The sequence below is a fragment of the Rhinopithecus roxellana genome, chromosome 13 (assembly GCF_007565055.1).
Source record: "Rhinopithecus roxellana isolate Shanxi Qingling chromosome 13, ASM756505v1, whole genome shotgun sequence".
Classification (NCBI taxonomy): Eukaryota; Metazoa; Chordata; class Mammalia; order Primates; family Cercopithecidae; genus Rhinopithecus; species Rhinopithecus roxellana.
The window spans coordinates 21222893-21245306 of record NC_044561.1 but is presented as its reverse complement, the minus strand read 5'-3'; the positions used below and the strand labels follow the sequence as shown (position 1 = coordinate 21245306).

Sequence of the window (22414 nt, the reverse complement as noted above, 5' to 3'; positions counted from 1 at the left end):
CAGAAATCCCAGGTGCACTCAATTATTTTCCCGTTTATTATCCTGCGATAGGAGTGGCACAAAGAATATGTCCAGTGAAGCTCCAGGAGCAGGCCTCGCGTTTCCAAATTCATAGCCAAGTCCTTTCCATCCAGTGGGATTGTGACCCACTGAGGTCCCAGAAAGGACTGGTCATCTCCAATGGAGCTTGGGACCTGGTTGGGTCCAATGAGGTTCAAAAAGGGGCCCGTCGCTTAGGCCTCATCCAATCAGGGCGGAGACTGCCCTGTCCAGTCCCAGTGAAGTTGGGCGATCCTGTCCAATCCAGGTCCCTGGTTGTCCCAGTCACAAGGTGGGGCCCATGGATGGCACTGTCCAATCGGGTCACATGAGGCTGCAGCGCGCTGGATGCAACGCCCCCTGCAGGCGCAGGGCCGGGTGTGCAGGGCGCGCGCGCACCAGAGCGCAGCGCAGCAGCTCACGGAAGAGACGCAGCACGTGCCAGTTGTACTTGGCCGAGCACTCGAGGTAGCCGCAGCGCCAGCCCCTGCGCACCAGGGCGGCCAGCGCGCGCCGCGGTCCGAAGCGCAGCCGCTGCCTGTCTCGCTTGTTGCCTACCACGAGGATGGGCGCTTCGGGCGCGCCCGCCGGCCTGGGGGCCGAATGGAGATGAGAGACGCGGTGCCGGGGACCCCACGGCCGGAGAATTCCCCCAGTGGGTATACACACGCAGGCGCATTCCCTTCCTACAGCCAGAGGCCCTTCCCACCGAACTCCAGGCCCATGTGGGCAAAAGAGCACACACAGCGAAGACCTTCCCATGGGCGAAGGCCTAAGACCCGGCCCACGACGTTGGGAGACCCTACACACTCCCCTCAGGCAAACACCGGGCCAGATTTGCCCTGGCTCCCCACCGCCAGACCTGCCGCGCCCCCACCTGGTCTCCGCGATGCGCTGCCGCAGGGCCTTCACGTAGTCGAAACTGTCCGGGCTGCAGATGTCGTAGACGAGCACGAAGGCGTCCGTGTCCTGCAAGCTCCAGTCCTTAGGGTCTGGCCACTCCTGGGGACAGGAGGCCAGGGTTTGCGGAAGCCTCTTTTCCACTCTCCCGCTCTCGAACCCTCTGCAGGGGCCTGGACGCTAAACCTAGTTCATCCTCAGGCCAGCATCACCCCCATCCAGATCTCTGCGCCCCTCCCCCAAGTTTTCTGGGCCCTGTCTCCTCATGACCACCAGGATAAAATTTTCCAAATCGTGCCTGGAGCCTGTCAGCCACTCTCCTTCATCCTTGGTCTTCCCTCTGTTTACCCAGAATCTTCTTTTCAGCTTTCCCCAACTCGGCTCAGGCCACTCTCCTCCCTAGATGCCTTCAGTACTTACCACTGCCTCTAAGACTAATTCCAAAGCCCGTGGCCGCCCGCAGCCCCGTGGTCCACCACGCCCCCCACGTTGTCAGCTGTAACCGTTTATATCCCTGGCGTAAGCACCTGCTGGTCTTTCCACCTGCTATGCTTTTGCCACTCCCTTTACTCAGAACTTCACTCGTTCTTCCAGGTTCAGCTCAAATGGCACCCCCTCCAGGAAGCCCTGCTTAATCCTGTCTGCTTTCTTCTTCACTGCTCTAGGGTCGGAGGTCTGTCCTTTACTTTGCACAAATTACTAAACGAGCCTTCGCTCCAGGGCACAGGAATGAGGGGGCAGAGAATAAACCCCTCCACCAGCCTCCGTAGTAAATACACCCCTACTCCTGACCCCAGTCTCTCCCATTGTAGCTCTGCTCAAGGCCCCAAACACAAAACACCACACTCGCGGAAAGGCACCGCTATGCACCACCACGAGCTGCTCCACACCCCCCAGCCAAGGCAGGCAAAGATGGAGGCGCTCACAGGAGCAAGGGAACGCCCCTGGGCAAAATCGCCAGGTCTCCAGCCTGGGCTTGGGAGTTTCCATGTCGGCGGGAAGGGCTGAAACGCAAGTATCCCAGAAAGCACACACATCCCTCCATCCCGGAGCACAGCCAGGCGCCCGAGGCCTCCACGCGGACACGCACGTGTGCACCGAGCACGCACACCCCTCACGCTGTCACACGCTCCTGCTCGCTCCTCGAGCCGCTACCTCCGGACCCCCAGGGCTCGAGCCGGGGCCAGCGACGTCGCCGTCGCGGATGCTTAAGTCGTAGACGGCGCCGTCGAGCAGCACCGCGGGTCGGTAGAGGCGCGGCCCGTCCGTGGGCCGGTGGCGCTCGGGGTAGTCACCGAACAGGAACTGGCGGATGATGGCCGTCTTGCCCACGCCCGGGGCGCCTAGAACGGCCACCCGCAGGCTGCCCCCCATGGCCGGCCGGCGCTGCCGCTCTCCGCTCTGGAAAGCCTCATGGACCGGCGCCGCGCCGTGCGCCCCCCGGCCGTGCGCCCTGCGCGCCCTGCCCGGTGCGCCTCGGCCCCGCCGCGCTTCTCGTCGACCCCGGAACACAGAGACCGGAGAGGGCAGGCCCGAGGCCGGAGCTGGCGGCGGGAGAACGGACAGACAACGGAGTGGGCAGACAGGTGGCGGACGCGCGAGCGGCTCGGGCGGGTGCCGAAGCCCGGGAGGAGAGCGCAGACCCGGAGCGGCGCTCAGACACCGCCTCCGCCCCGCAGCGCCAACCCAGGCGCCGGCGGCCGCGCCGGGCCCCGAAGTCCGCCCCCCTCGCAGCGCGGGTCCCGCAGCGGTGCGGGGCGCGGGGGGCAGCACTGCCTCCCGGAGCCTCTGTGCCTCCGTCCTTCTCTCGCTTCCGCGCCTGGAGTCGCCGCCCCAGCCGGCGGCGCCAGCGAGCGGGGCCTCCCGGAGGCGGCGATGAGGTAACCGCCCGCCCCTCCCACCTTCCCCCACCGCCCAAAACGCCCCTCCCAGGAAGGGTTGCAGGAAGGTGACTGGGGGACAGATCCCGGAGAGAGCCCACCCCTTTCTTACCCCCTCCGCGTGTCCCGCTCCTCTCACCCGCTCCAGAATAGAAGCCCCTTCCCACCCACGGCCGCGGCCGCTCTTCCAAACACTGCTCGCCCCCACGCTGGCACCCGACAAGCCCCAGCCCCCGGAGTCAGGCCGCCCGGGGTCCGAATTGGGGGGGCGGCTGTGTGACCTTGGGCGAATCGCCGCACTGCGCTGGGTCTGTGCTCCGCATCCATCACAGGCAGACTCCTCAAGAGGCTCCGACCTTTTCTTGAGAGCCTACTATGTGCCAGGCCCTTTACGAAGCTATTACCTACGTGATCCTCGAACCGAGTCTCGGCCTGGCATCGCTGGTTGAGAGAGGAGGAAACAGGCCCCAGAGGGGAATCTGCAAGGTTAGAAGGGCAGTGGGGGGGCCCTTGAAGTCTCCTCTGAGGTCCCTCCTACCTTCCTCCTGCCCACGGGGGTAAATGGCCCACACTAGACAATATTCAAACGGCCATCCTCGAGGGGAAGTGGGGACAGAGGGTGCCAAGACCACAGCAGCTTAGCCCCAGATCCCTGTCCCAACAAGGCTGGAGGTGACTAAATAGATAAAGATCCAGAAATTGGCCCACTCCACCGCCCTGATAAGGTCACGTTTCCTGCGTGAGTTGCAACCCGTAGGTCCCCTCAAAGGGGTGCAACCTCTTCAAAACAGGCGCCCAGAGCCCAAGTTCCCCCTTCCTGGAGCTAGTGGAGAAGCTCCTGCCCCATCACAGCTTGGAAAGCCTGGGTTAGCCCAGCCCCCCATCCTCCGCCTCTGCTCTCCTCCCTGCTGTGTGGGGCTCCCACATCTCTGACCTGCACGTGACAATGCTCAAGAAATGGCCGCAATGCATAGATACCTCTGCACTGACTAAGGAGTTCATTTATTCATCCCCTCAACAAATATTCCATATCTTATTGCTTGTCAGGAGGCTGAAATGGATTTAAAAAGAAAACAACAACAAAAAAAAGTTCTGCTTTGGGAGAGAGGGTTCTAGAACACATGAGATCTAGGGACTGTCAAAGCACAGACAATGTACCCACCCCAGCCCAGGGGAAGTAGAAGAGCTAAATCCTGAAGCGGGAGGAGGCACATCCTCCAGGGAGCCTGTCCATGATGACAACCAGAAAGTGTCTCCAGAACAGTGGCTGTGCTTTCATCCTCTCATGCTGGATCAGGGGCTGGGGTCTGCTTTCACTCCTCTCCTCAGCCACTAGGGCGCTCAGAACCACCTCTGTCCAGTGTTCCAGGTCTTCTACCTCAGTGAGTGGGGACTGCTGCCTTCATCTTTCCTACCATGATTTTTCCTTTCATTTGATGTCCTCTTTCACATTGTAACTTCAGACTTCTGGGTTTTGTTGTTGTTTGAGATAAGGTCTTGCTCTGTCACCCAAGTTGGAGTGAAGTGGTGTCATCATAGCTCACTGCATCCTCAACCCCCTGGGTTCAAGCAATTCTCCTGTCTCAGCCTCTAGAGTAGCTGGGACTACAGGCACACACCACCACCCCTGGCTAATTTTTGTATTTTTTAGTAGAGACAGGGTTTCACCATATTGGTCAGGCTGGTCTCGAACTGCTGACCTCAGGTGATCCAACCGCCTCAGCCTCCCAAAGTGCTGGGGTTTCAGGCATGAGCCACCGTGCCTGGCTAGGACAGTCTTTTGTAAGCTCTTCTCAATGCTAGGCGCACTCCCGCCCACCCCTGGGTATTCTTTCTCTGGAAAACCTTCCTTGCTTCTCCTTCTGACACAGCAAACAGAGCTGTGTGTGAGGCATCTCTGGCTCCCAGTGTGTGTTTTTGGATGGCAAGGGGAAGGGGCACTGTGGACTGGGAACATCCTGAGGCTCCCACGAAGCCCTGTAAACCCCACAGCGTACCATGTTCCCTAGAAGACTCTCACAGAAGTGTTCCTAGCAGCAGTGTCCCTTTATCAAGGGCCTGCGATGTGCCAAGCCTGACCCACAGCCTCGCACTCACTGACGCTCCCAGGGATGCCATGATTGGGCCACAGTTGCCCAGCTGGAAAATGGCAGCACAGGGGCCGGAACCCAGGCTCTTGGGTTCCAGAGTCCGGCTTTCTGAGAAGCCTGGCTTCATCTGGACCCAGAGCGTTCTCAGGAAGTGCTCAACTGGAGCTCAACCCCCAGTGACCACTCAGCCCCCTGTGGGGAGGGGCTTGGGGGAGGCCTCTAGGCCTCGTGGAGCCCCCCCATCCACAGTGGCTGAGCTGAACCCTAATGGGAGTGTGCAGCCCTGTGCCAGGTTTCCCAAAGACCAGCAGGCTGAGGGGCTCAAGCTGCCTGTCTACCTGGGATGTGGATTTCAGGGTTCTCTCATCAGTCCCCTCACTCCTTCCCCAAGGAAAGGCTGCGGGGCTTCTGCCTGCTGCCCCCCTCCAATCCCTATTCCCCAGGGGCCTCCCGGGCACTCTTTGAACGCCCCTATCCAGGGCTCCAGGGACCACCTGCCAACCATGCACGCATCTGCTCCTTCAGCAGAGGAGACTGGCACTAGGCACACAGTGGCCAAAGTGGTCCTGCCTACCCTCTGTGGCGGGGAGAAAGAGACACACGCAGCTAGGCAGGGACAGGTGAAGACAGGCGCTCTGGGCTGGTTCAGGCCTGGGGAGATGAGGAGGCCTAGCGGAAGCACCAGCCCAGCAGCAGTTGAGGGGCTTATACTGAGCCCCAAAGGATCAAGCCACAGATGGTGGGGAGGGCTGGGCAGGGGCAGGCACCAGGTGGGAAATTCTACTTTCTCCAGTTCATTGCCCACAGGCTCCTAACACCAGCCACCTGGCCTTCACCCATGTGCTTCTTCCCAGCTGGGCCTGATTCCGGTCCATCCCTGGAGTCAGGCACCCCAGACTTCATCCAGCTCCCAGGGGGTGTTTGTTCTGGACTCCTTTGCTGGGCCACACCAGTGACCACTAATTATGGTCTGTCCTGGCCATGAATCATGGCTCCACACCACCAGTAACTCACCTGGAGCCACAAATGGGGGGATCCTCCACAGCTCACATGCTTGGGGGTGTAGTGGGGGGACATCCTCATGATGACTCTCACTGATCACAGCCAGGCAGCCTCTTGAGGGCTGGGCTGGTCTTCTAGCCATCAGGATACAAGGAGGCTGGGCAGGGCCGGGCTTCCAAATCTCTGAAAGTTTCTTCTCTTGGGTTTGAAACCTCCTTCCAGGACTGTGTCATCTGTGCAAGTTACTTACATTCTCTGCACCTCGGACTGGGGTAGTGTCTGACACCTGTAATTCCAGCACCTTGGGGAGGCCAAGGCGGGAGGATCGCTTGAGCCCAGGAGTTCCAGACCAGCCTGGGCAACATAGTGAGACCCCATCTCTATAAAAAATTTTTAAAATTGGCCAGGTGCAGCGGCTCGTGCCTGTAATCCCAGCATTTTGGGAGGCCGAGGCAGGGGGATCAAGAGGTCAGGCATTTGAGACAAGCCTGGCCAACATGGCAAAACCCCATCTCTATTAAAAATACAAAAATTAGCCAGGCATGATGGCAGGGGCCTGTAGTCCCAGCTACTCTGGAGGCTGAGGCAGGAGAATCGCTTGAACCCGGGAGGCGGAGGTTGCAGTGAGCCAAGATCACGCCACTGCACTCCAGCTTGGGTGACAGGGTGAGACTCCATCTCAAAATAAATAAATATAAATATAAATAAATTTTATATATATATATGAATAAATTAGCTGGGTGTGGTGGTGCACACACGTGGTCCCAGCTACTTGGAAGCTGAGGTGGGAGGATCACTTGAGCCCTGGAGGTCGAGGCTACAGTGAGCCATGATCATACCACTGTACACCAGCCTGGGCGACAGAGCAAGACCCTACCTCAAAAAAACAAAAAACAAAAAACCAAAAACTACCTCTTCTTCTCAGCTTCTTTCTCTGTGAAGGGAATATTAATTTTCCAGACTTCACTGAGCTGTAGGATGCAATGAGATGATACAAAGAGAAAAACCAAGACAACCGGTTAAGTTTGGGGAGATAAAATTTGTACATATAAACTTCCATTTTTATATGTAAATGGCTACAAATACAAAACATAATGGAGGCATATGTGTGTATACGTGGGTAAAGAGACACATATATTTTCTAGCTATGTCAGCTGAGGGCCTGGAAGAAGTGACACCCAGTGGCATGAATACATCCAGCATCTAGCTCTTGTTTTTTTTCTTTTTATTATTTATTTATTTATTTTTGAAACAGGGTCTCATTCTGTCGTCCAGGCTGGAATGCAGAGGCACAAACATGGCTCACTGCAGCCTTGACTTCCAGGGCTCAAGCAATCCTCCCACCTTATCCTCCCTGAGTAGCTGGGACCACAGGCACACACCACCACACCTGGCTAAATTTTTGCATTTCTTTGTAGAAACAGGGTTTTGCCCGTCTCAAACTCCTGGGCTCAAGCAATCAGTCTGCCTGGGCCTCCCAAAGTGCTGGGATTACAGGTGTGAGTCACCACGCCCGGCTGCTCTTGGTTTCTTTTTTCTTATTTTTTTTTGAGATGGAGACTCACCCTGTTGCCCAGGTTAGAGTGCAGTGGCGTGATCTCAGCTCACTGAAACCTTGGCCTCTGGGTTGAAACAATTCTCCTGTCGCAGCTTCCTGAGTAGCTGGGACTACAAGTGCCTGCCACCACACCCTGCTGATTTTTGTTTTGTTTTGTTTTTGAGACAGAGTCTCTTGCTCTGTCAGCCAGGCTAGAGTGCTTTGGCATGATCTCGGCTCACTGCAACCTCTGCCTCCTGGGCTCAAGCAATTCTCCTGCCTCAGCCTCCCCAGTAGCTGGGATTACAGGTGTGTGCCACCACACCTGGCTAACTTTTGTATTTTTAGTAGAGACAGGGTTTCACCATGTTGGCCAGGCTGGTCTCAAACTCCTGACCTCACGTGATCCACCCACCTCGGCCTCCCAAAGTGCTGGGATTACAGGCGTGAGCCACCGCACCCGGCCTGGCCACTCTTGGTTTCTAATACTGTTCTCCAGTGAAAGGAACCAGGCTCCTTGGAGAGATGACTGCTTCTAGGGATGGGGCAGGACCAGTACAAGATGATCCTGGAGCAACTTATGGTGGCAGAAAGGAAGGAAGTGCCCAAAAACGAGGATGGTGGTATGTCACAAGGACATAGGAACCTTCCAGAAGGAGCTCCCAGTGGCCAAATCTGCAGCAATTCAAGCAACAAAGTAAATAATGTTATATGGGATTAAGCTCAGATTATAAAATAAATATCCATGAGTCCACACTGATATAAATGACTGAATAAATAAATAAAATGTGATCATTCAGCTTGCTTGCTCCCAGGGAAAAAAAATAACGTCTGAGAAGAAACAAGTCTTCCTTAAAGAAGAATTCCAAACACTTTCATGTAGCTACTCCCCCACCCCACTTTCCAAAGTGTAAGCTGCATTTACTTATTTGCTTCCAAAGAATACAGAAAGGAGGATGGCCGGGCACGGTGGCTCATGCCTATAATCCCAACACTTTGGGAGGCCAAGGCTGGTGAATCACTTGAGCCCAGTTCAGTACCAGCCTGGGTGACATAGTGAGACCTCCTCTCTACTAAAAATAAAAAAATGATGATAATGAACAAAATTAGCCAGGTGTGGTGGTGTGTGACTGTAGTCCCAGCTACTTGGGAGGCTGAGGTGGGAGGATCAATTGAGCTCCAGAGGTCAAGGCTGCAGTGAGGACCTCTGCACTCCAGCCTGGAGGACAGAATGAGACCCTGTCTTAAAAAATAAATAAAATAAAAAAGAGAGGGAAAAGTAACTCACAGTAGAGAAAACTACAAACATGCAAACATTACCTTGGCCAGGTGATCCAGGCAAACGTGAGGTGACAAGAAATGTCGATAGAATGTCACCCTGATTATGATGCGAAGGGAAAGGCACCTGTGTGGTATTTTTTCTAAAAAAACCATAATCCCAGGCTGATCACGAGAAAAACACCTGACAAAGCCAAACTGAGGGACCTTCTACAGAACGCCCAAGCAGGACTCCTTGAAACAGTCAAGGTCATGAAACACCAAGAATATCTGAGAAATTCTCACAGATAGGAGACATGAGTCCCACGTGGAATATGGGATTCTGGAAGAGCAGGAGGACGTGAGTGGAAAACTAGTGAAACACGAATAAAAAAAAAACGAAACAGGTGGCCAGGCATGGTGGCTCACGCCTGTAATCCCAGCAGTTTGGGAGGCTGAGGCGGGCAGATCACTTGAGGTCAGGAGTTTGAGACCAGCCTGGCCAATATGGTGAAACCCCGTCTCTACTAAAAATACAAAAATTGGCTGGGCGTAGTGGCGTGTGCCTGTAATCCCAGCTACTTGGGGGGCTGAGGCAGGAGAATCGCTTGAACCAGGGAGTCGGAGGTTGCAGTGAGCCGAGATCATGCCACTGCACTCCAGCCTGGCGACAAAGGGAGGCTCCATCTCAAAAAAAAAAAAAAGAATTTTACACGAAGAAAAAATATTACAGAGACATAAAAGAAAACCTGAATCAATGGGAAAGCATCTACTCCTGTTCTTTACATATAAAGAGCCAATATTGTTACTGACATCATTACAAGAAGGTCATTCTCCATAAATTAATGTAAACATTTGATGTGATCCAAATAATATGATCAATTTTTTTTTAAAGACAAACTAGTTGTAAAGTTCAAATAGAATGAAATGGGAATAAGAGGGTACAAGAAGTTATCAAAACATGGCTGGGAGCTGTGGCTCATACCTGTAATCCCAATGACTTGAGAGGCTGAAGCAGGAGGATTGCTGGAGCCCAGGTGTTCGAGGCTGCAGTGAGCTATGATCGTGCCACTGCACTCCAGCCTGGGTGACAGAGTGAGACCCTGACTCAAAAAATAAAAAAATGGTTGGGCATGGTGGCTCATGCCTGTAATCCCACCACTTCGGGAGGCTGAGGAGGGTGGATCACTTGAGCTCAGGAGTTCGAGACCAGCCTGGGCCATGTGGGGAAAGCCTATCTCTACAAAAACCACAAAAATTAGTCAGGTGTGGTAGCTCTCACCTGTAGTTCCAGCTACTTGGGAGGCTGAGGCAGGAGGATCACTTGAGCCTGGGAGGTGGAAGTTGTAGTGAGCTCAGACCACGCCATTGCACAACAGCCTGGGTGAAAGGAGTGAGACCCTGTCTCAAAAATAATAAATGAGGCCGGGCGCGGTGGCTCAAGCCTGTAATCCCAGCACTTTGGGAGGCCGAGACAGGCGGATCACGAGGTCAGGAGATCGAGACCATCCTGGTTAACACGGTGAAACCCCGTCTCTACTAAAAATACAAAAACTAGCCGGGCGAGGTGGCGGGCGCCTGTAGTCCCAGCTACTCGGGAGGCTGAGGCAGGAGAATGGCGTAAACCCGGGAGGTGGAGCTTGCAGCGAGCTGAGATCTGGCCACTGCACTCTAGTCCGGGCAACAGAGCGAGACTCCGCCTCAAAAAAAAAAAAAAAAAAAAAAAAATAATAATAATAATAATAAATGAATAAAAATAAAAATAAAAGTTATCAAAACATGAATAGACAAATTATCTGGTATAGAACAGAGTCCAGAAAAACACCCAAATATATGTGGAAATTTAGAATATGATAAAAATGGCATTTCAAATCTGTGGGGAAAAGATGAATTATTCAGTAAATGGCATGGAGACAAGTGGGGAACCATCTGGGGAAAAGGGGAAGTTGGATCCCTACCTCATTCCTACAGAAAGCCCAGATGGAACAGGATTGAAATGCAAAAATGAAGAGCAGACAAGTACTAGAAAGAAAAAATTAAAAGAAAATTACATCTTTGGGCCGGGCGCGGTGGCTCAAGCCTGTAATCCCAGCACTTTGGGAGGCCGAGACGGGCGGATCACGAGGTCAGGAGATCGAGACCATCCTGGCTAACACGATGAAACCCCGTCTCTACTAAAAATACAAAAAAACTAGCCGGGCGAGGTGGCGGCGCCTGTAGTCCCAGCTACTCGGGAGGCTGAGGCAGGAGAATGGCGTGAACCTGGGAGGCGGAGCTTGCAGTGAGCTGAGATCTGGCCACCGCACTCCAGTCTGGGTGACAGAGCGAGACTCCGTCTCAAAAAAAAAAAAAAAAAAAAAAAAAAAAAGAAAATTACATCTTAAAAAGCCCAATTTCAGCATGGAAAAGTAAAAAGCAGTAACAAATTAGGGAGGAATAATGGTAAATCAGTAAGAAAAAGGTCAATAATCAGATAAAAAATGGCAGAAAATGTGAAGATAGCTCACAGAAAGGGACATACAAGTGGCTTAAAAACACATGCAAAGAGACACACTGAAAACACGGAAAGGGCCAGGCGCGATGGCTCACGTCTATAATCCCAGCCCTTTGGGAAGCTGAGGCAGGCAGGTTATTGAGCCCGGGAGTTTGAGACCAGCCTGGGCAACATAGCAAGACCCTGTCTACAAAAAAATACAAAAATTTGCTGGGTGGTGGTTTTTTTGAGACCCTGTCTCAAAAAAAAAAAAAAAAAAAAAAAAAAGGGAAAAGAAAAGAAAAAGAGAAAAAAGGCCAAGCGCAGTGGCACGCCTGTAATCCAAACAATTTGGGAGGCTGAGGCAGGCAGATCACCTGAGGTCGGGAGTTCGAGACCAGCCTGGCCAACATGGTGAAACCCCATGGCTAATAAAAATTAAAAAAATAATTAGCTGGGTGTGGTGGTGTGCTCCTGTAATCCCAGCTACTCGGTAGGCTGAGGCATGAGAATTACATGGGCCTGGGAGGCGGAGGTTGCAGTGAGCCGAGATTGCACCACTGCACTCCAGCCTGGGTGACAGAGCAAGATTGTGTCTCAAAAAAAAACAAACAAAAAAAAGGCGGCCGGGCATGGTGGCTCATGCCTGTAATCTCAGAACTTTAGGAGGCAGAGGCGGTCGGATCACCTGAGGTCAGGAGTTCGAGACCAGCCTGGCCAACATGGCGAAACTCTGTCTCTACTAAAAATACAAAAATTAGCTGGGCGTGGTGGCAGGTGCCTGTAATCCCAGCTACTTGGGAGGCTCAGGCAGGAGAATCGCTTGAGTCTGGGAGGCGGAGGTTGCAGTGAGCGGAGATCATGCCATTGAACGCCAGCCTGGGCGACAGAGTGAGACTCCATCTCAAAAAAGAAATAAAAATGAAAAAATGAAAAAAAAAAAAAGGCATGAGGACACTCTCTGTAATGGGTTAATAGTGGAAAAACCTCTGCTATATAAGCCCAACATGTATTCTGTGCTACCATTTCTACATAAGAAGGGAAAAAATCCACATTAGGCAAAGCTGAGTCTCTTTGGATGACATTGGTTTCCTTTGGGGAGGAAAATGAGGGAAAGGGGTAGATTTTTTACATCTATTTTGTCTTCTGGATTTCGAACCATGTGAATGTGTTACCTTTTCAAAACAAGAACAAAAATAGAAAATGCATCTTGGGTATACCCTCTGGTTCAGCAGTTCCGGGGCTGGATCCTATAGCTACGTCCCTGCCCATGCAGAGGGTGTTATGTGGGAGGTACTCACTGCAGCATTGCTTAGGGTGCAGAAACAGCCTGAATGCCCCACAGCAGGGATTGGCTAATGGTGGCCCACTCACACAAGGAAGTCTGAGGTGGTCTGCTCCTAAAGATGGGGAAAGAGCTTCAGAAAGGACTGTCAGGTCAGAGAAGGGATGTGCTAGCCGTGCCTAGGTAGGCCATCATTCGTTTAGTAGATCTCTACATGGATTTGCTTATACACATGTGCAGAATATCCCTGGATGAAAATCGAAATCTAGCAACAATGTCTGCCTTTAAGTGAGGAAAACTAAGGACTGAGGATGGAGTGGGAGGGGGAACTTTATTCTCTGTCTGGCTGACCTCACTCACCATGGTCCTGAATGACTCGCTCCATAAAAACAAACACAAACCACTAGCTGAAGATTAAACAATGTAAAACCAGGTCCCGTGACAGCCTTGGCAGTGTCTGTTGCACAGGGGAATCCATCAGCCCTCGAGTATGTGTTGGACCCTCCAGAAATAACTGGTTGCTGTTGGATTTCCTGATTGGCTGGGAAGGTTCAAGATGCTGGGGAATCTTCTCAAGAAAAGCCAGGGAAGTTCCCTAAACTGCCAGATGCCAAGGCCTCCAAGAGGCAAGGCGGGGAGGCCTGAGTGCGTCAGGAGTAGGAAGTGCTACATGAGCAGGAGGGAGGCGGCCTGTGATGACCCTCAGAGGTGAGGGAGGGACAGGGAAGCTGAAGGGTACAGACTGGCTATGCCCTAAAGCACTCTTCCTAAAGGCCGGGCCCCAAAGGAGCATCCTGTGTGTCTGTTCTCCTGATGCAGTAGTGTGGGGGACTGGGAGCATGACGGCCCTGCCTCAGTTTCCCCGCGTGCAGACTAAGCCGCTGCAGTGTATGCTGGGTTCCCTTATGCTGAGCACTGTGGGGTGAAAGAGGGCCCCAACTGGTGAGGCACCGCTCACGATCACCTGAGGCTTGAGCAGACTCATTCAAACACAGGTGTCTAGGGATGGTCCTCCTTTCTCGCCAGCTCTCCTCACCCAGGTGGCTTGTCCTGGGCCTCCAGTGGGGACAGCAATCCCACACTTGCCCTCTTCAGACCTTGCGATGGAGGGGTGGGGAGGTGAAGTGCTGAGCCCCCTGAATGGCTGAGCTGGCAGGCCATGGGTGTGGCGGCCCATGCAGCTGCTTCCCAGGCAGTGTTTCCAGGTGTTGAGCTCAGAGGAGGCAGGTGACATGGCAGGGTGACAGTCCCTCTCATTAAGGGCTCACCAACCTCTAGTTCCATGGCAGGACAGGGACTCCAGCTGCATTTGGGCAGAGACTCTCAGGCGAGGCAAGAACTAGGGTTGTGCAGTCAAGGACCTTGGTTGGTTCTGGACTCTGTGGAGGGGCCACAGCTGGGCATGCAACTCAAGCCCTTGACCCTGGGGTCCCCAGGGCAGCACAGTGACACCACAGAGGTCAGAGGTGGGGCAGTGGAGGGCCAGATGCTCCTGTGATGCCCTGTAAGAGGGCAGGCTGTATCGCCCAGTTTCCGGCAGCCAGGAAGGCAGCGGTGTGTGTGAGGCTGGCAGCGTGTGGGGAGCTAAGTACAGACAGAACACGAGGGAGCGGCTGGGGCTGAAACAGGCTGAGGGGAACCTGGGCTGCTCCTCCCTCAGAAGCAGGCTGAGGCCCACCAGCCAGGAGGCAGCTCAGCTGACGAAGCCCTGCCTAGGGTCTGGCCACCCTTACCTGGGAGCTAGGCCAGTGCCAGGATTGGGGCCATACAAGGTGCCCTCGGTGGCGGCTGGCCTTGTCCACATGCCCACCCCCTCTCCCACCACCGCCCCGATCAGGGGATCTCCCACGCCCCCCAGAGCCTCCCAGATGACAGGGAGCTGGGGAAAACCACAAGGGGAGCCCAGCCTTCTGGCCAGCATCACAAGGCGAGACAGCGTCAGCTCCGTGGGAGGTGGGATCAATGGCAGGAGAGGGGCCAGGGACAGCAGGCTGCAGCAGTCAATTTGCCAAGGATAGGATGGAGGGAAGGCGCTGTCCTCAGAGTGCTGCCGCACACACCACTGGAGCCTTTGACCCTGGGGTCCCTGCAGCCCGGGACTCCTGCCCAGAAGAGCCTTGGGCCTGACACACTGGCTGGGGACACACTTGATGTCATCATTTTTATTCACTTTCTCTTTCTGAAAATAAGAGTAAACATACAATATACATTTTCTGATGATATATATATTAGATCTAGTTACTGTAGGGTCAGAAAACCATCCCCAACCACATGGAGGCAGCTTTCAATCCTGACATTTGGTGGAGGGGAAAAAAGTGTCCGTGATTGCCAAAAGCCGAACTTTCTTTATTATTAAACAGCAGTAACAGGAAAACCTAATGCTCTGTCAGACACAACTGAAACCTGGGAGGCCAGGAGGAGGGCAGCAGACACTACAGAGAAGAGAAACCCCAAAGAAACCCAAACAGGAGGCGCACCCGCTCGCCCAGCCCCATTCCTCGGCCTTGTCTCTGTTGCAGGAGGCCTGGGCTCAGAGGTGACACTGAGGAATGTATCACAGACCATCCTTGTGGCAGAAGTGGGGAGTGGGGGACAGTGCAGCTGCCAGTAGGGTGGGAGCCCAAGTCAGGGGCTCTGGGAGCTTCTGCCTGGTCTTGACCATGCGGGTCAGCACTTGGGAGGCTGTGGCCCAACTGGCACAGCTGCAGGGCACCAGCCAGGTGGCTGCAAAGGGGCAGTGCAGGCCCTGGGCTCCTCCCAACCCAGCTCTGCCCCTTTGCTGGCACCTACAGCTCCTTGAGCCCCAGGCCTAAGGCAAGCAGCTCTCCTGGTACCAAAGGGACCCCTACCTGCACACCCAGGCCAGGTTGGCAGGGTCCATCCCATGAGAGGTGGCAGTGGGGGGCCCTTTAACACCAACCCGAGATTCCAAGGAGCCAGGGGCTGCCGGGGCTGTGAGCCGGTGGGGCAAGCTCCATGCTCACCCTTCAGGCACAGCTTCTGTGGCTGCTCTGGCTGTTTCCTTTGGTCCCCTCCTCACCTAACCCCATGTCACAGCCACAGGAGCAGGGGTGTCCCGGAGCACGGGAGTGTCCTGTGCTCTCACCCCAGGAGGGGGTGGTGCCCTACCCCAGGGATCGGGTGCTGCCATCAGGACCACAGAGCCCACGGGGTGGCCAGGAGCCCTGCCTGGTCCCTCCTGCGAGGAGGAAGATGTGCTGCCACCCCCAGGGGCCTCCTCGATGGGGCAGGCAGAAGGCTGGGGCGGGTGCTGGCCGGGGCCTCAGTTCTTGAGGATGGTCTCGTAGGCCTGGTACACGTGCTGAGACACCTCTGGCGCTCGACACTTCAGGGACAGCTGCAGGGGAGAGAGGGGTTGGGGGAAAGAGCACTCATCCCTGGAGTTCCTCTCAGGAAGGAAAGGGGTGGGGAAGAGAGCAGGAACCAATGGGATAGCGTGGCGTGCACACAGCCTGGCGGCAGCTGTGCCTGGCACAGATGTGAGGTAAAGCAGAGGGGGCGGCCATCGCAGCCAGCCGGGTGTGGACCAAATATACTTGCAGCCCACGCACCTGCTGTCAGCCCAGTCCCCAGAGCCCTGCTGGCAAGCAGTGTGAGTCACGAGCCGGAGGCCCCCACCCTGAGGGCTGCCCGGCCCCCCCAGAGTCCCTGAAGGTCTGGGGTCCTCAGGACTGAAGCCTGACAGAAAATCCCGAGGCGGTGTGGGAGGGCTGGGAGGGAGTCTGGAGGGGTGCTGGGCTCATTCCTGGTTTCCTACGTAGGAAGCAGGCACGGTAGAGACTTTGCCTCCGCTCTGGGGCCTGAGATTGAGATCACAGGCAGAGGAGAGAGGAGTCCCCACCCATCCACTCTAAAGCACTGGTTCCGCAGGGCACAGTTAGGAAGTGGGAACAATGGAGTTTCGCAGGTCAGCAGCAGCCCACGGGCCGTCCAGGTCCTAGGAAGGGCTCTGTGCACACTGTGAATGTGTGGAAGTGGGGTGTCAGCACCTCAATCAGGGCCACCTGGCTAGAGCCTGCCAGGTGAGGTGAGGCCAAGAGATGAGTGCAGACAGGAAACATGGGGTGCATGGGGGCCAGGACAGGAGACAAGGCTGGGGAGGGTGGATGGAGAAAGAGAAAGCGATCTGCTAACCTCTAAGTCCTGCACCACGGGCACCAGCAGGGAAGGTGACATGCAGCAACCAAACACAGGGAGACGGAAGTTACCACCACCGAAGCCACGCCACAGCCCCCCACCGACCAGCGCTGGCAGCAGGGCCCAGGAGGTGCAGTGTCTGGAGGGCCATGCCTGCCAGAGACTCAGGGGTGCGGGGGAGAAGCAGAGCTTGGGGCTGTCCAGGGCCCTGGAACAGTGGCGCAGACCTCCAGGACAACTATGTGCCCCAGGGAAGCCATCCCCTGACAGGTCTACCTCAAAGGCTGGGAAATTAGGGCTCCTGGGAACCAACGTCCTCCCAGCTGGGCATGCAGGCACTCACAGGACAGGGCTAGGGCCTATGCTTAGCAATGCCACTTCCCAGTCAGGGGTGCCAAACCAACTTCACCACCTCACAGGGCCCAATTTTACAAATCTTCTAGTCCAACTCACTGTTCCGAGACCCAATTGGTGTCTTATCTGGGTAACCCGACGGGGTGGATGTGAAAGCTTTCTAGAAAGGTCCTTTTCAGGGACCGAACTGATTCTGGTTCAAGCCAGGCTTGAAGGGATGCTTGGACCGCGTCCTCCACCAGAACCACCCCCTGGCATGGGACGAAGGGGAGGCTCCAAGGCCGCAGGGTGGGTGCCGGGGCTCTCACCGTGCAGCTGGGGTTGCCCGGCTGGACCCGCAGCTCCGCCAGCACCCAGATGCCGTTGGTCAGCTTCAGGGACTGGTAGAGCATGTCCTGGCCCTCCACGTTCCTCTTGGCGACAGTGAAGATGTTGCTGCTCTGCAGCTTGCTGGTCGCAGCTTCTGTGGGGTCACATGGCCGTGGGAGACCCCAGTCAGTGCGGGGCCTGGGTACAGGTGAGGGGCTGGGGTCATGTGCTCGGAGTCCTCACCTGCATTGAGGGGGCAGTCTCTGATCTGGAACTGGGCCTCATTCTCATTGGGAATATCCTTCCATGTGGCCAGGAACATCTGCCGGTCTGCAGGGTGAGCGGGGAGGATGAGAGGGGGGCCCCTCATAAACCTATGGGCTCTCTGCAGCTCAGCAGGAAATGGGTCTGGCCTTTACTGTGCCACCTGAAAGCTGACGACAGGCACTAGCTGCTACACAGCCCTCCTGCTTCCCTGAGCACACCCTCCGCTCTGTGACGGAGGCCCCAGTGCTGCTTCCAAATGACCCTGGTTTCCTGCCTCCAGGCCTCAAATCTCCCCTCCCCACCCCCACACACCTTCCTCCTCCTCGGTGAGCAGCCTGCTTGTAAGGCACAGCCTCCCATGCAGGGCTTCTGTGGCAAGCAAGAGATGACATGGGCCAAGGGCTCCACGCAGCCAGGGGCCGGGTGCAGGCCATCTGTGTGCTGTGATCAACACCCTTCTTGGGGGTTCCAGCAAGGACACAGAGCGGGGGGTTACCAGGCGTGGGGCATGACCTGGGCTCTCTGCAGCCTGTGGGACAAGGCTGAGGAGCGAGCAGGAGAGCCTGGGAGTGGGGTGAGTTCCATGTGGCACAGCCCACCTGCCAGACCAGAACTGGCCACTAAGGCCTGGGGATCCTGGGTATACTCCTCACTCCAGGCCTGCAGGGAGGAAGCGACTCCCCGATTCCATTTGTAGGTAAGGCAGTCCATCAGGGCCTTGGTAAAGGCACTACCTTGGCCAGGTTCCCAAGCCACAGTCCCATTTCAGGCACCCCAGAGGGCTCCCTCATGACTCACCCATCTTCCCATCCTCCACAAAGAGTATGTGCAGTGGGTACAAGGTGCTGAAGTAGAAGACATCGATATTGTTCTTCACAGCCACCTAGGCACAAGGGGGTCCCCGGTCAGTCTCTGGGCCTTGACGCCACCTCTGAGGCCCCAGGAAGGGCATCGCTGAGCAGATTCTCTCCCAGGGCCTTCCCTGGTAAACACACCCCTTTGTTCCCTGACTGGGCCTCCCCAACAGCTAAGAGCATGACTCTGCAGACACAACCCACTGCTGACCCCAGTGGGGCCCAGCTGGTGGGTGTGTAAGGACTGGGGTGCCTGCCCTCCCCAGAACCCACCTGGAGGTTGTTCAGAGGCTCCATCTTCATGACCGAGCCCACCGTGCTGAGAGGCAGGGAGATTTCCACTGTCTGGTTGGGGCTGAGTGGTGCGTGGACCTGGAGGGGGGCGGCGGGGGCCAGGCCAAAGCTGGGGAGAGAGAAGCCCCACAGGCATGGCAAGGGGAGCAGGTGCTGATGCGGGACAGGTAAGCTCCTCTGGCTCGGGAGCTGGGGCTGTGGTTGGCAGGGAGCCTCTCACAGTACCAGCCTACCCATGCTCTGGACCCTGGACAGGATGGGCTCCTGGTCTCCCTCCTCCAGATGACCATGTGGACAGAAACAAAGAGCCCCAGGCCAGTTGCTCTGCCCCAGCCTGGCTGCAGGCCTAAAGCCCAGCTCTGTTCTTCTCCTCTGGGCCAGGCACTGGTGGGCCCAGGTAAGCAGGCCTTGCCCTGTCCTGCCCTCAAGGAGCTCTGTCTAATGCCAGCAGCCTGGAGTATAAGCTGCTTCTACCTTGAAAACTCTGGGACTGCTCAAGTCTTTGCTGCCAATCCTCAACTCCCAGAAGGGATCTGACCATCCCAAGCAAGACGCTAGATTTTACTCTCTTGGCCAGAACTGGCCAGGACACACAGTGGCCACAGAGAGATTCAGGAAAGCCCTGCTTCTCTGCAAAGCAGCACAGTGGCAAATGGAAGATCCTCTTGAGTGTGAGCCAAGAGCTGCAGGCTCTTGGAAGATAAGTCATAGGGCATGGGACTGGGGGCACAAACCGAGGGCTCAGTATACCCGGGCTACAGATTCGACATTACACGCGTTCCAGCCTCATAAAAACAGGGCCAGGTACACCTCTTTCCATCCTCTAGATGAGGACACCGTCTCAGGGAGGAGCACGCTTGTGTCAGACCCCACAGAGTGACTGGCACTGCTGAGAATGAGAGTTTGAGCTGTCTGACCCATCAGCCTGCCTGGGACACAGAGGGAGACCATTTGGGGAACCCCAGGCCCGCCTGGTGGCTTAGCACACCAGGATTTCCTGGGAGCTCCACTACTGCCCGCTGTGTGAGCTGTCCAAGGAGCCCAGGTGTCATTACCTACTAAAAAGGGGTGATGGCAGTGACTTTGCTGGGCCATCAAGTACCTCAAGCGAGACAATACTCCCAAAGCCGGTGGCACAGGGCCTGGTGCCCAGGAAGCATGCAGCATACAGTAAGTTTGCTAGAGGCAACCATTGGAACCACCTCTAGGAGCCTGGTGCACTTCTGTGACCTCCAGGGTCACATGAAGGTAAGTGGCAGAGTCACCCCCAGTCCCGGTCTGCCCAAGAGTCAGGACCTACTGGCCTCCAGGCTTCCCTGGGGAAGCAGCCCCTTCAGTCAACTTCTTAGAGGCTCAGTTTGCTCATCATGAGCGTGCTCAGGAAGAAGAATCATCAGGAGGGGCTGCCAGGGGTCCCCAGGGGAGCCCTAGCTTCACTGGCCGGGTCCATGACAGTGCCAGACAGGCAACCTTCCCACTGACACCCAGTGTAGGGGACCCGGTGGGGAGGGGCCTGGAGCAGCTACCACTCCCAGAGGCCCCATCTGATACTTTAATCCTCTGCCACAATGGAGAGGCTGGCAGACAGGCCCACTCCCCACCAGCCTTCTGGGAGCTGGTCCCTAAGATAGGCCCCTCCTATGTGGGGTGTTTGCCAGAGGTGGGCTCTTCAGCTGGAGCAGGGCATTTCTGTCTGTAAAACACTTCTTTGGACAGTGGAGGCAAAAATAAGGGGGGCCAGGTGTAGTATCGTGCACCTGTAGTCCCAGTGACCCAGGAGGCTGAGGCAGGAGGATCGCTTGAGCCCAAGGGTTCAAGACCACCCTGGGCAATAAATACACTGAGGCCATCTCAAAAAATAAAAAATAAAAACGCAAACGAAAGACATCCCTCCCCACTCTGCCTGGTACTTTGGAGTCCATATTCTACTTGGGGGTAGAAATCCCACTGCTTGGCTGAGCACGGTGGCTCACACCTATAATCCCAGCACTTGGGGAGGTCGAGGTGGGCGGATTGCCTGAGCTCAGGAGTTCGAGACCAGCCTGGGCAACATGGTGAAACCCCACCTCTACTAAAAATACAAAAAATTAGCCAGGCATGGTGGCAGACACCTGTAATCCCAGCTACTTGGGAGGCTGAGACAGGAGAATTGCTTGAACCTGGGAGGTGGAGGCCACAGTGAGCTGAGACGGCACCACTGCACTCCAGCCTGTGTGACAGAGCGAGACTCTATCTCCAAAAGAAAAGAAACAAACAAAACCCAGTGCTTCAGGGAGTTTTGGCCCAAGGTGTTGTGGGGAACATCCTCCAGAAAAGGGGCACTGCCCTCCCCCATGCGGCCCCACCCCTGCCTGCAGTCCCCAGAACAGATTCCAAGTTGGATTCTCTCAGGCCTCCCCTTGAGAGGTGAGTTGGCCTCAGGGAGCTCACCTGTTGCGGTTGAACTGGATGGCAAAGTCGGTCATGACCTGCAAGGCCTTGTTGGTCAGCTGCAGGTCCATGGAGATGGAGCCCACCTGGCGGGTGAAGGTGCCCGAGATCTCCAGCCCCTTGGCCTTCATGGCTGGGAGCCAGACCTGCAGGGAAAAGGGTGCAGTGGGTGGGTGCCTCTTCCCCCAGCCCAAACTCAACAGCCCACCTGAGGGTGCTTTTCCTCTCTCTCTCTTGCAGGGGCCTCCCAGATCCAGCACCCCCACCGTTACTGCTAGGGGATGACCAGATACGTATTGGGAACAGAACAATCCCATGTCCCACCTAGGGTTATGGCCACGATGTGGCTGCCTCTTGGAGCAGCTCGGGCTGGGGAGGCGCTTCGGCTCCAGGGCTGATGTTGAGTCCTCAGAGGGCAATGGAGGGATCACTTGGGAAGTAGGGCTGAGGGATGCCATGAGCTAAGGACAGAGCTCAGTGCCCAGTGGCATCCTGGGCCTCGGCCAGAGCCTGGGCCTTCCTGACTGTCACTGCCTGTCCTCCCTTGCAGGAGGCAGGGCTGGCCTTCAGCTGCAGCAACTGGTCTGACCAAGGACAGTACCTAAGAGGACCCCTTGCCTGGCAGGCCTTCCGCTGCTTGGCTGCCCTTGTCATTCGAGTCTCAGCTCAAGAACCACCTCCTCCTGGAACCCTGCCCCCAGGCTCCCTCGCCCCAGTGATGTTATGGCAGATAAATATGACCTTGTGTCTGTCTCCCCTGTACTCAGAGAGCTCGCTGAGGGAAAGGCTCTGTTTTTCCGTCTTTACCACCTTTGGCTCAGAGCCTGGTGTGAAACCAGCGTTCGGGGAGTATTTGCTGAGCAAACAGCATGAGTTAGAGCCCTGCCATGGAAGACATCCGCCAGCGGCATCCTGTGGACTCACAAACGCCTCTCAGGCGGTTACTCTCCCATGGACAGCTCACAGGCCCCTTGAGGTCAAAAGGCTTAGACCCCACTGACAGCTTCTGCAAGTGCACTCAGTGCCAACAAACGTCCCACTGTCTCTCAGGTTGCCAGTGCCAGAAACCACAGAAACATCAGGCACAGCGCCCCCACCCCACCCTAACCCCCTCGCGGCAGTCACGCAACCCAAGTCCTGCGGAGGCCACCTCCTACATCTTCCTCCAGGGCCTCCATGTCTCTCCATCTCCAGAGGCGCCACCAGCATCTAAGCTGCCACCAGATTTCCCCAGGTGAGACAGCAGCTGCCAGGTGGTGCCCCATTTCCACCCTCTCCCCCTTTC

At 55.8% G+C, this 22414-nt stretch overlaps 2 protein-coding genes and 1 non-coding gene across 14 annotated transcripts in view; all 3 read right to left on the bottom strand.

The window, feature by feature from the left end:
• Nucleotides 1-20: 20 nt before the first annotated feature.
• RASL10A (RAS like family 10 member A) lies at nucleotides 21-6281 on the bottom strand. Of its 4 annotated transcripts, XM_010359321.2 has the most exons (3): nucleotides 2095-2824; nucleotides 917-1041; nucleotides 21-631 (listed from the first exon to the last, which is right to left on the bottom strand). In XM_010359321.2, exons 1-3 carry the CDS (start codon nucleotides 2311-2313, stop codon nucleotides 364-366), a joined length of 612 nt encoding a protein of 203 aa, XP_010357623.1. In that variant the 5' UTR covers nucleotides 2314-2824; the 3' UTR covers nucleotides 21-363. The 4 variants fall into 4 exon arrangements, with proteins under 4 accessions (XP_010357623.1, XP_030769786.1, XP_010357617.2 ...); XM_030913926.1 differs by lacking the exon at nucleotides 2095-2824 and adding an exon at nucleotides 5924-6281 and having other exon boundaries at nucleotides 21-1041; XM_010359315.2 differs by having other exon boundaries at nucleotides 21-1041.
• Nucleotides 6282-14610: 8329 nt separating this feature from the next.
• AP1B1 (adaptor related protein complex 1 subunit beta 1) overlaps nucleotides 14611-22414 on the bottom strand; it is a 62473-nt gene continuing 54669 nt past the window's right edge. For 3 of the 9 annotated variants that reach the window (XM_010359329.2, XM_010359333.2, XM_010359355.2), the window contains 5 exons: nucleotides 21130-21275; nucleotides 18679-18808; nucleotides 18350-18434; nucleotides 17528-17614; nucleotides 14611-17438 (listed from right to left, as the gene is read on the bottom strand). In XM_010359329.2, the coding sequence (XP_010357631.2) occupies nucleotides 17098-17438; nucleotides 17528-17614; nucleotides 18350-18434; nucleotides 18679-18808; nucleotides 21130-21275 (789 nt within the window). In that variant the 3' untranslated portion in view covers nucleotides 14611-17097. Of the gene's footprint in view, nucleotides 17439-17527; nucleotides 17615-17863; nucleotides 17921-18349; nucleotides 18435-18678; nucleotides 18809-21129; nucleotides 21276-22414 lie in introns of all 9 variants that reach the window. The other 6 variants (XM_010359340.2, XM_010359348.2, XM_010359344.2 and 3 more) reach the window with 4 other exon arrangements.
• LOC115893079 lies at nucleotides 20018-20113 on the bottom strand. Its single transcript, XR_004053034.1, has one exon. It is a non-coding gene; the product is annotated as a small nucleolar RNA SNORD125 (small nucleolar RNA).

Excerpts from the sequence above, each read along its gene's own strand:
- RASL10A (XM_010359315.2), bottom strand. The coding sequence starts at position 2,313 with ATGGGGGGCAGCCTGCGGGTGGCCGTTCTAGGCGCCCCGGGCGTGGGC. Across the intron at positions 1,042-2,094 it reads CGAGCCCTGGGGGTCCGGAG|GAGTGGCCAGACCCTAAGGA; the intron begins GTAGCGGCTCGA and ends TCCTGTCCCCAG.